Source organism: Nansenia antarctica (assembly GCF_963989245.1).
Source record: "Nansenia antarctica genome assembly, contig: SCAFFOLD_855, whole genome shotgun sequence".
Lineage (NCBI taxonomy): Eukaryota > Metazoa > Chordata > Actinopteri > Argentiniformes > Microstomatidae > Nansenia > Nansenia antarctica.
In genome coordinates, this window is record NW_027663372.1 from 5001 (window position 1) to 16665 (window position 11665).

At 50.0% G+C, this 11665-nt stretch overlaps 1 protein-coding gene across 1 annotated transcript in view; it reads left to right on the top strand.

The window, feature by feature from the left end:
- The window catches only part of ero1b (endoplasmic reticulum oxidoreductase 1 beta), a gene marked incomplete at both ends in the record, with an annotated part of 14735 nt that extends 3526 nt beyond the window's left edge, over positions 1-11209 (top strand). The window contains 10 exons of the mRNA XM_080550832.1: positions 4777-4859; positions 5340-5413; positions 5800-5920; positions 6087-6133; positions 7337-7348; positions 7691-7717; positions 8127-8219; positions 9468-9714; positions 10025-10094; positions 11123-11209. Of these exons, the coding sequence (XP_080406958.1) occupies positions 4777-4859; positions 5340-5413; positions 5800-5920; positions 6087-6133; positions 7337-7348; positions 7691-7717; positions 8127-8219; positions 9468-9714; positions 10025-10094; positions 11123-11209 (861 nt within the window). The remainder of the gene's footprint in view (positions 1-4776; positions 4860-5339; positions 5414-5799; positions 5921-6086; positions 6134-7336; positions 7349-7690; positions 7718-8126; positions 8220-9467; positions 9715-10024; positions 10095-11122) is intronic.
- Between the last annotated feature and the right edge of the window lie 456 nt (positions 11210-11665).

Below are 11665 nucleotides of genomic sequence, written 5' to 3' on the forward strand. Positions count from 1 at the left end.
TGCCTTTGGCTCAGTCCCTCACAACCTCCTGTGGACAGCCTTCGACTACTTCAGGATCCCACCAGCTCTCACAACCAACCCTTGTCAAGGCCTACTTCCAGGACGTCCAGCTCTGCGTGACCACAGCAGAGTACACCACAGCATGGCAACATCTGGAAGTGGGAATCATGGCCGGCTGCACCATCTCCCCGCTGGCCTTCACCATGGCCATGGAGGTCATTATTCGGGCCTCTCGATGGGTGGTTGGCGGACAGCGAATAAGACCTGGGCTGAGGCTGCCGCCGATCAGAGCCTACATGGATGACCTCACAACACTCACCACGACCAAGGCTTGCACAGTACGGATACTAAGAAAGCTCCAGGAAAACATTGAGTTGGCTCGCATGAAGATCAAGCCGAGCAAGTCTAGAAGCATCTCCATTGTCAAGGGGAAGCTGTCAGACCACCGCTTCCACATTGGCAAAGATCCCATTCCAACGGTCTCTGAGAAGCCTGTGAAGAGCCTAGGTCGTTGGTATGATGCCTCCCTCAAAGATAAAGAGCAAGTAGAGCAGCTCAGGAAGGAGGTAGCCAGCGGCCTGGAGAACATCGACAGAACCCTGCTTCCTGGCAAGCTGAAGCTCTGGTGCATGCAGTATGGACTACTTCCACGTCTCCTGTGGCCACTAACCCTCTATGAAGTTCCTCTCTCAAAGGTGGAAAAGCTGGAGAGACTGGTCAACTCATATGCAAGGAAGTGGCTTGGCCTTCCCAGGTGCCTCAGCAGCATTGGGCTCTACGGCAAAGGGATGTTACACCTGCCCATTTCCAGTCTGACAGAGGAGTACAAGTGTGCCAAAGTCAGACTGGAGATGATGCTTCTGGATTCGAATGATCCATTTGTAGCCCAAGCTGCCCCCATCCTGGCCACTGGGAGGAAGTGGACCCCATTGGCTGCAACTGAGCAGGCAAAGGCAGCACTCAGACACAGGGACATTGTGGGCCGAGTGCAGGAGGGGAGGAGTGGTCTTGGCCTCGGGATTAGTACACCGGCCTGGAGCAAGGCCAATCCATCTCAGAGACGCAAGCTGGTGGTCCAGGAGGTACGTCGGGAAGAGGAAGCAGGAAGGCGCGCACAAGCTGTGGCGCAGGCAAAGCAAGGGCAGTGGATGGCATGGGAAGGAGTGGAAAAGAGGAAGATCTCCTGGAAAGATCTGTGGGAGATGGAGGCATTCAGAGCGAGCTTCACCATCAGGGCTGCCTACGATGTCCTGCCTTCTCCTGCAAACCTAAGCCAGTGGTATGGCGAAGACCCCACGTGCCCTCTATGTCAAAGTCCAGCAACACTGAAGCACATCTTAGTGGGATGCAAGACCAGCCTCACCCAAGGCCGTTACACCTGGCGGCACGACCAGGTGCTAAGGTGTCTTGCAGCAGTGCTGGAAAGTCAACGGACAAGTGTGAACGCCCTCCCTCCCCCATCATCCCGGTGGCAGCCAGCACCATTTGTTCGGGAGGGCGAGGGTCAAGCCAGCCTCACCACCATAAGACCAGACACTGGGCAGTTGGGCAGAGCACGGGACTGGAAGCTGCTGGCAGACTTGGACAAGAAACTCTGCTTCCCAGCTGAGATCGCAGCCACCAACCTGCGACCAGACCTTGTGCTGTGGTCAGCCTCGCTCAAGCTCGTTTACATCATCGAGCTCACTGTGCCCTGGGAGGGTGCAGTGGAGGAGGCCTACGAGCGGAAGAGGCTGAGGTACACTGAACTCGCAGCAGATGCCCAACAACAAGGCTGGACAGCGAAGGTACGCCCAGTGGAAGTAGGCTGCAGAGGGTTCGTAGCCACCTCAACATCCAGGCTACTCAGGGAGATGGGAGTGCGAGGGAAGACCCACCGGCAGGCAATCAAGGACCTCTCCAGGGCTGCTGAAAAGGGGAGCCAGTGGCTGTGGATGAAGAGAAAGGACTCGACCCGGGCGTTCAAATGAGCTGATCGCATCTAGGGAGTGAACCTGGGACGCTGGGATTCACTGCTGAACCCTCTGGAGGTGTCGTGGGCTTATCAGCGAAACATTCATGAAGGAGGGCGCCCACTTGACAACCCAAAGGATGCCATCGCTCATTTGAACACCACAGAGTCTCATCGGTGCCTTAAGTATGTATGTATCGAGGGATATCAACATCTAGTCCTACATAACAGACAGATGCTACACACACACACACACACACACACACACACACACACACACACACTAGTGTGTCAGGGCTCAGGCTTGTTTGCTGTATGTAAACTAAACTGTCTACTGTTGTGTTGAACAATAGGGAGGGAGGGAGGGAGAGAGGGAGAGGGAGAGAGAGAGGGAGGGATGTGGGAAGTTGTACCAAGGGAGAAAGAGATAGATGGATGGATAGATAGAAACAGAGACTTAGAGAGAGACAGAGAGAGAGACAGAGAGAGAGAGAGAGACAGAGAGAGAGAGAGAGACAGAGACAGAGACAGAGAGAGAGAGAGAGAGAGAGAGAGAGACAGAGAGAGAGGCAGAGAGAGAGAGAGACACAGAGAGAGAGAGAGACAGAGAGAGAGGGAGAGAGAGAGACAGAGACAGAGAGAGACAGAGAGACAGAGAGACAGACAGAGAGAGAGAGACAGAGAGACAGAGAGAGAGAGAGAGACAGAGAGACAGAGAGAGAGAGAGACAGAGAGACAGAGAGAGAGAGAGACAGAGAGAGAGAGAGAGACAGAGAGAGAGAGATGGTATCCTCCATGAGCACATACGTCAAGTAACATTTGGAGATCCTGTGGTCAGGGACCAAAACCACATGATGAGTACTGGTAAAAACTAAACAAAGTGTTTATCCAAAACTAAACTTAAAACCACACAGATTTGCCTATCGAGTTTTAAATAAAGGTTTGAAATGAAATGAAATGAAATTGGGGAGGCACACGGGATGGCCAATCCGATCGCATTCCGATCGGTTCTTGAAACTTTCACAACATCTTTACTGATTGACAACACTCAACACCCAATGGGAGTTGGGGGGGCACACGGGAGGGCCAATCAGATCACAAGGGTGGCCGATGCCCCCCGTGCCACCACGGTAGCTGCTCCGGAGATCCCCGGTTCGAGACCGGGCAGAAACAGAAACAGAAACAAAGTTTTTTTGTGCTGTTACTGATAAACACACACATCTCTGATGATAACACTGAATAACACACTGACACTGTCTCCAGAGTTGTACATACATATCACATTCCCCTTTTGCAATTGTTTCCCCCCCAAAAGTTATCAGGTAGGCCTAGAGCTTTTTGTTCACGGGATAATGTTTTGGCATAAAGTCACCCAACTTCAATGTGAAAGACTGGTGGAGAGCATGCCAAGGCGCAAGTTAAAACATTAGTATTGTGTTGTTAAAAAATGAAGATGAACGTGTTTTATTTGCATTATTCAAGGTCTGAAAACTGCATCTTTTTGGTTAATTTGACCAGTTGTCATTTTCTGCAAATAAATGCTCTGAATATTTTGGAATTTGGGAGAAATGTTGTCAGTAGTAAAAAATGTAATTAAAAAAACGTTAATTTTACTCAAACACATCTATAAATAGTAAAATCAGACAAACTTTGCAGTGGTCTCTTTTCCAGAGTTGTATATGTATACTATACTATTACAAATGTATAGTTCATTTGTAAATAATAATTCCCTTCTCATTAGAAGCCTTAATACTTCCTGTTGTTCTCTTGGTCATTGGGGGTTTGTTTGCTCTGGCCTGCTAAATGGAGTCACACACACACACACACTCACACACACACACACACACACACACACACACTCACACACACACACACACACACACACACACACACACACACACTCACACACACACAGTCACACACACACACACACACAGTCACACAGTCACACACACACACACACACACACACAGTCACACACACACACACACACTCACACACACACACACACACACAGTTACACACACACACACACACAGTCACACACACACACACACACACACACAGTCACACACACACACACACACACACGCACGCACAGTCACACACACACACACACACACACACACACACATTGTAAACACACTGTTTGGACTGGTTACATGTCAAGGTCACACACCACAGGAAGTTTGTAGTCAGTTAGTTCATGTACACAATGTGAGTGTGTGTGTGTGTGTGTGTGTGTGTGTGTGTGTGTAACTGTGTGTGTGACTCCATTTAGCAGGCCTGTTAGCTGCCATTAGCCTGACCAACACACCTCCCCCTCAGCTAATGGCAGCTACGTGGCTAGTAGGGGTTCGTTCATCGCTGTTTGAACAGTCTGCTGCATAACAAACTCCCCGGGGGGGACGGGGCAGGAGCTGTGTGTTATGACTGACTGGCTGGCTGGCTGACTGGCTGACTGGCTGGCTGGCTGACTGGCTGGTTGGCTGGCTGGCTGGCTGGCTGGCTGTTTGTCTCTCTGTCTGTCTGTCTGTCTATCTGTCTGTCTCTGCCTGTCTGTCTCCCTGTCTCTCTCTCTCTCTGTCTGTCTGTCTGTCACTCTGTCTGCCCGTCTCTCTGTCTGTCTATCTGTCTGCCTGTCTCTCTGTCTCTCTGTCTGCCTGTCTCTCTGTCTGTCTATCTGTCTGTCTCTGCCTGTCTGTCTCCCTGTCTCTCTCTCTCTGTCTGTCTGTCTGTCACTCTGTCTGCCTGTCTCTCTCTCTCTGTCTGTCTGTCTGTGTGCATATGGCTGTGATGATGACCTCCCCCCCCCCCCCCCCCAGTACACCCAGGCCTCCAACACCATAGTGGAGATAGTGGACTGTGAACAGGCTCAGGAGCTGGGGGCCATCAACAGCACTCTGAGGTGAGAACAACCTCCCTCTCTCTCTCCCTCCCTCCCTCTCTCTGTCTCTCTGTGTCTCTCTCTGTCTCTGTGTCTCTCTCTGTCTCTGTGTCTCTCTCTCTGTCTCTGTGTCTCTCTCTGTCTCTCTGTGTCTCTCCCTGTCTCTCTCTGTCTCTCTGTGTCTCTGTGTCTCTCTCTCTCTTTGTCTCTCTCTGTCTCTCTCTCTCTCTCTCTCTCTCTCTCTGTGTCTCTCTCTCTCTCTGTCTCTCTCTCTCTCTGTCTCTCTCTCTCTCCCTCTCTCTCTCTCTCTCTCTCTCTCTCTCTCTCTCCATGAGTGTTTGGTGTGTGTAACAAGGTTTAATAGTAATTAAGGGGTTAATTAATTAGGCAGAAACAGTGTTGTTTTAGAAAGAAGGTTTCTGGTTTCTAAGTCCTTCTCTTCTCCCTCTCCCTCCCTCCCCCCCTCCCTCCCTCCCTCCCTCCCCCCCCCCACCCCTACAGTAACCAGTCTAAGGAGGCGTTTGAGGACTGGGCGCGTCATGACGATGCACAGGACCACTTCTGTGAGCTGGACGGTGAGGGCACACACACGCACACACGCACACACGCACACACACACGCACACGCACACGCGCACACGCACACGCACACGCACACACGCACCCAGGACTTAGTTCCTAGGGATGCCTAGAGAAAAGTGGCTATACTTAACGTCTCTCTCTCTCTCTCTCTCTCTCTTCCTTTCTGTCTCCCTCCCCCTCTCTCCCTCTCTCTCTCTCTCTCTCTGTCTTTCTGTCTGTCTCTCTAAAAAAAAATCTGTCTGTCTCTCTCACTCCCCTCCCTCTTCCCTCCCTCTCTCTCCCCTCCCTCTCTCTCCCCTCCCTCCCTCCTCCTCCTTTCCCTCCCTACCCTCCCTCTCTCCTCTTCCCTCCCTCTCTCTCCCCCCCCCCCCCCCCCCCAGATGAGACCTCTCCAGATGCAGAGTACGTGGACCTGCTGCTGAACCCGGAGCGCTACACGGGCTACAAGGGTCCGTCAGCCTGGAGGGTCTGGAACTCCATCTACGAGGAGAACTGCTTCAAGTACCTAACACACACACACACACCTAACACACACACACACACACACACACCTAACACACACACACACACCTAACACACACACACACACAGCTCATAAGCAGCATGTTGTCCTGTGGTGTTTAGCTAGCATGCTGAAGTGTGTGTGTGTGTGTGTGTGTCTCTGCAGACCCCGGTCTGTGTACCGCCCCCTCAACCCCCTGGCCCCCGTCAGAGGTAAGACTCACCTTTACACACCTGTACACACCTTTACTCACCTGGATTTACCTGGATTTGCTTCTCTTGTGGCGCTTTTCCACTACAGGGCCAGCCCGGGTCAGCTGGCCCGGTTTATTATCCTTTTTCCACTGCCAAAAGTACCCGTGCCATTTCTGGTACCCGTGCCGAACAAGAACTAAAATAGTTATTGTTCGGGATGGGTAGCGAAAGGTACCTTTTTGCCAGGCTGCGTGTGACGTGTGACGCTGCACACCGTTGATTGGTCAATGGAAATCGTCATCCCATGTTCATAGATTTCTTCGCTAACCGCCATTTTTAAATACCACAACAGATTTCGCTCTCGGAAAATGTCACTTACTGTTTCTGTAATAACTCAAATGCCGGTAGATTCGCGTCTTGCTCCCTCATCTCGCTTTCCCCCCGTTGATGTATTAAACAATCTAAGCAATCTAATCAGAGCAGTTGTTATTATGTAATATTATTGATGGATGTGCCATTTTTGATGGAGAGCAGTGAGCGGATGACTTGATGTGAGCATGTATTTGACTAATGCCGATAGATTCGCGTCTTGCTCCGAAACCGGAGCTGTAGGTGCAGACAGGATTTTACAGCGTTCCTTCAAACTATCGTAATTCATGAACTATATGCCCAATCTAAAACATTCAAACAGTTTCTGAAAGCAGAGAAGTTGCACTTTTTGAACAGTTGAACTTTTTTAGGCTTATTATGGTAGTTCACCCAAAAAAAAAGCACAGTGCTCAACGTGTCAGGAGAAATAAAAATAGAATCGTGTCGGCATTTCATGTCGGCATTTCCCTGCTTGCGAGATCTAAACTAGTCTACTAGAACTGAAAGCGGCAAGTAACAGGCACTTAACGTTACATGTTGTAAGGCTGATCTGTGCACGATAGTGCTGCATTTTGACATAATTCTTATCGCATTTCCCCCGCTGATCTGTTTAGCGGGGGGAATCTTATGACACGTAACTCCTCCTACAGTCCCGGGTCGTTCCTGTATAGTGGAAAACGTCTCGTACCCAGAACTGTTCAAAAGCGTGCTGAGGCGAGCTGTGCCGAGCCGGTCAATGGAAAAGCGCCATTGGAGTGTGTGTGTGTGTGTGTGTGTGTGTGTGTGTGTGTGTTAGGTGTGTGTGTCTCTCTCTAACAGCGTGTGTGTTCTCTCCTCTGTGTCTCCATACAGGAGATGAGGATGGTGAGTCACTTCTTTTTGAGTGTCTAGAAAAGCGCTGTATAAGTCTAATGTATTATTATTATTATTATTATCATTATTATGATTATGATTATTATCATTATTATTATTATCATTATTATTATTATTATTATTATTATTATCATCATTATTATTATTATTATTATCATCATTATTATTATTATTTATATCTAATTTTAATTAATTTAATTAAATTATATCTGCTGCTGTTGATGCACACTGACCTGATAATGTGTCTTCTTTTCTCCACACACACATGCACACACACACACACACACACACACACACACACACACACACACACACACACACACACACACACAGGTGAAGGCTTCTACAACTGGCTTGAAGGTATGGACTGTTGTCTTTCTCTCTTTCAACAATGTATGACTCTTCATCATCTCACCTCCAGTGTGTCAGCAGAGCTACACACACACACACACACACACACACACACACACACACACACACACACACACACACACACACACACAGAGAGACACACACACACACACACACACAGAGACACACACACACACCCACCCACACACACACACACACACACACACACACACACACACACACACACACACACACACACACACACACACACACACAGAGACACACACACACACACACACACACAGAGAGAGACACACACACACACACAATCCCTATCATCATGTTGTTTTATCCAGGAATGCTTACCTCACCTATTCTATCCCTCTTCTCTCTCTCCCTCCCCCTCTCCCCCCCCCAGGCCTGTGTCTAGAGAAGAGGGTGTTCTACCGCCTCATCTCAGGTCTCCACAGCAGCATCAACATCCACCTGAGCGCAGAATACCTGCTGGACGGTACGACACACTCCTCACTTCCTGTCTACACACACACCTCACTTCCTGTCTACACACACACCTCACTTCCTGTCTACACACACCTCACTTCCTGTCTACACACAGTCCACTTCCTGTCACAGAGAGGTGCTCATTCTAGAAGTTGGCTGCACCTTTGACCATAGCCTAGAGGAAGCCTTTTCAACCAAGATCTTGAAATACCAACAGCTGGAGCAGGCCATTATCACAACTGGGCTACAGATGTCAACTTTTAGTTTTCATATGCTTGTTGTCAGAGGCCTTCAGATGGCTGGTCTACCTAAGAGAAGGGCCAAACAGTTAGCAAAATACTGCTCAGTATCCGCTGTTATTGGTAGCCGCTCAATATGGAGAAGGCGGTGCTTCTTGTACCCATGAGCTGGATACTGTCTGTTGTACAGTACTGATACTGTGTCTGTCAATCCACTGGTATCATCTGGTGTGAATAACATCCTGTGTGTAGCATAACTGGTTGTTAATAACATCCTGTGTGTAGCATAACTGGTTGTTAATAACATCCTGTGTGCTGCATAACTGGTTGTTAATAACATCCTGTGTGTAGCATAACTGGTTGTTAATAACATCCTGTGTGTAGCATAACTGGTTGTTAATAACATCCTGTGTGTAGCATAACTGGTTGTTAATAACATCCTGTGTGTAGCATAACTGGTTGTTAATAACATCCTGTGTGTAGCATAACTGGTTGTTGGCTCAGCACTACTGTAACTGACTGTTTCCATAATGTCAAAATGCACTGATAGTATTTATGTCCTTTAGATATTGTACATGTATGTGGACATAAATAAAGCATTTAAAATGTGTGTCTCTCTCTCTGTGTGTGTGTGTGTGTGTGTGTGTGTGTGTGTGTGTGTGTGTGTGTGTCTGTCTCTCTCTGTCTGTGTCTCTGTGTCTCTCTCTGTCTGTCTGTATCTGTATGTCTCTCTCTCTCTCTGTGTGTGTCTCTCTCTCTGTGTGTGTGTGTGTGTGTGTGTCTCTCTGTCTGTGTGTGTCTCTCTCTCTCTCTCTGTCTCTCTCTGTCTCTCTCTCTGTCTCTCTCTGTCTCTCTCTCTCTCTGTCTCTCTCTGTCTCTCTCTCTCTCTCTCTGTCTCTCTCTCTCTGTCTCTCTCTCTCTGTCTCTCTCTGTCTCTCTCTCTGTCTCTCTCTGTCTCTCTCTGTCTCTCTCTCTCTCTCTCTCTCTCTCTCTCTGTCTCTGTCTCTCTCTCTCCTCAGAGGGGTGGGGTAAGTCCGTGTGGGGACCCAACGTGCGGGAGTTCCGGCAGCGCTTCGGCCCGGCGGAGACGAAGGGGGAGGGGCTCCGGCGGCTCAAGAACCTCTACTTCCTGTACCTGATCGAGCTGCGGGCACTGTCCAAGGTGGCGCCCTACTTCGAGAGGGCGTTCGTCAACCTGTACACGGGCAACCGCCCGGAGGACACAGCCACCAAGGAGCTGCTACTGCAGGTGTTCAATGTGACCAGGTGAGAGGGAGGGAGGGAGGGGGGGAGAGGGAGGGAGGGAGGGAGAGACAGAGAGAGACAGACAGAGAGAGAGAGAGACAGAGAGAGACAGACAGAGAGAGAGAGAGACAGAGAGAGACAGACAGAGAGAGAGAGACAGAGAGAGACAGACAGAGAGAGAGAGACAGAGAGAGAGAGAGAGGAACTCTCTAGCTGTAGGAACTGCCACAGTCAGCCACTAGAGGGAGAACTAACCAGTAACCCCCCCCCCCCCCCCACCGGTAACCATGGTAACTCAACCCTCCTCCTCCCCCCCCCCCCCCCCCCCCAGGGCGTTCCCCATGCACTTTGATGAGAAGTCCATGTTCGCCGGACACAAGATAGAGGCCAAGATACTGAAGGTAAGCCACCAGGTCAGGGTCTGCAGGCCAACTTGCTTCTCTGTCTGTTTTGTACTTTTATTTTCTGTCTGTTTCAAAGAGTTTGGTCTGTTTACGTTTTGAGTCACTGCCGCCGTTTGATTACAACTGACTGCGCATGCCCATAACGCTCTTCTACGGTCGTTGACATTTTGCTTATCGCCACCTACTGGCCCGGCATGGCATTGCAGGCTTTAGGGGCGATCGTGTTCAGTTTGGGCTTTTCGTATGGACAGAGACATGTTTGTGGTGTGGACAGTTTTTTTTTTTTTTAACGAGGACCAAAATATCAGCTTAAAAAAAGATCCATATACGTGTAGTCCAGGGGCCAGTTGCATAAACATAGATTAAGACTGGTCTAAGAAAGTTAGCCACCTTCCCCCCTGGCTAAGCATGACTTAAGAGCTGTGTTGCTATGGGAACGAGTCAGGGCTAGTAGCTAGCTAACACTGTAACTCCAGCGCGGTAAACTACTTCACTGGTTAAAACTGCTAAGCAGTATACTTTTCTCCACATTATATTCCTCCAATATATACATACGTTTTCAGCAGAAGAAAAGGACGTTTATCTCTCATATCTTCCACCGGTGTAGCTGTAGTTTTTTCCTTCTGTCAAGTGTCTTATTTGACCCAGAATGCATTGCGTAACAGGCTATCTAAGTCAGTCTTACTTTAGTCACTCGTAGGCTTCATGCAACAGGAACAATGTTGGAGTGGCAGAATAATACACTCACGTTGCCTCAAACACTCCTCCCCCCCCCTCCCCCTTCCGTCTCTCTCTGTCTCTGTCTCTGTCTCTCTCTGTCTCTGTCTCTGTCTCTGTCTCTCTCTGTCTGTCTCCCTCTGTCTGTCTCTCTCTCTCTCTGTCTCTGTCTCTGTCTCTCTCTGTCTCTCTCTCTCTCTCTCTCTCTCTCTCTCTCTCTCTCTCTCTGTCTCTCTCTGTCTGTCTCCCTCTGTCTGTCTCCCTCTCTCTGTCTCTCTCTGTCTGTCTCCCTCCCCCCCCCCCCACAGGAGGAGTTCCGCCTCCACTTTAAGAACATCTCCAGGATCATGGACTGTGTGGGATGCAGCAAGTGTCGTCTCTGGGGGAAGTTACAGGTACGCTGGCCTCTGTCTCTCCCCTCTCTGTCTCTCCCCTCTCTGTCCCTCCCTCTCTGTCTCTCCCCTCTCTGTCCCTCCCTCTCTGTCTCACCCTCTCTGTCTCACCCCTCTGTCTCCCCCCTCTGTCCACCCTCTCTCTCTCTGTCTCCCCCCTCTGTCTCCCCTCTGTCTCCCTCTCTCCCCTCTCTGTCTCCCCCCTCTGTCTCCCTCTCTCCCCTCTCTGTCTCCCCCCTCTGTCTCATCCTCTCTCTGTCTCACCCCTCTGTCCACCCTCTCTGTCTCCCCCCTCTGTCTCACCTCTCTGTCTCCCCTCTCTGTCTCCCCTCTCTGTCTCCCCCCTCTGTCTCCCTCTCTCCCCCCCTCTGTCTCCCTCTCTCCCCTCTCTGTCTCCCCTCTCTCTCCCCCCCTCTGTCTCATCCTCTCTCTGTCTCACCCCCCTCCCCCAGATTACAG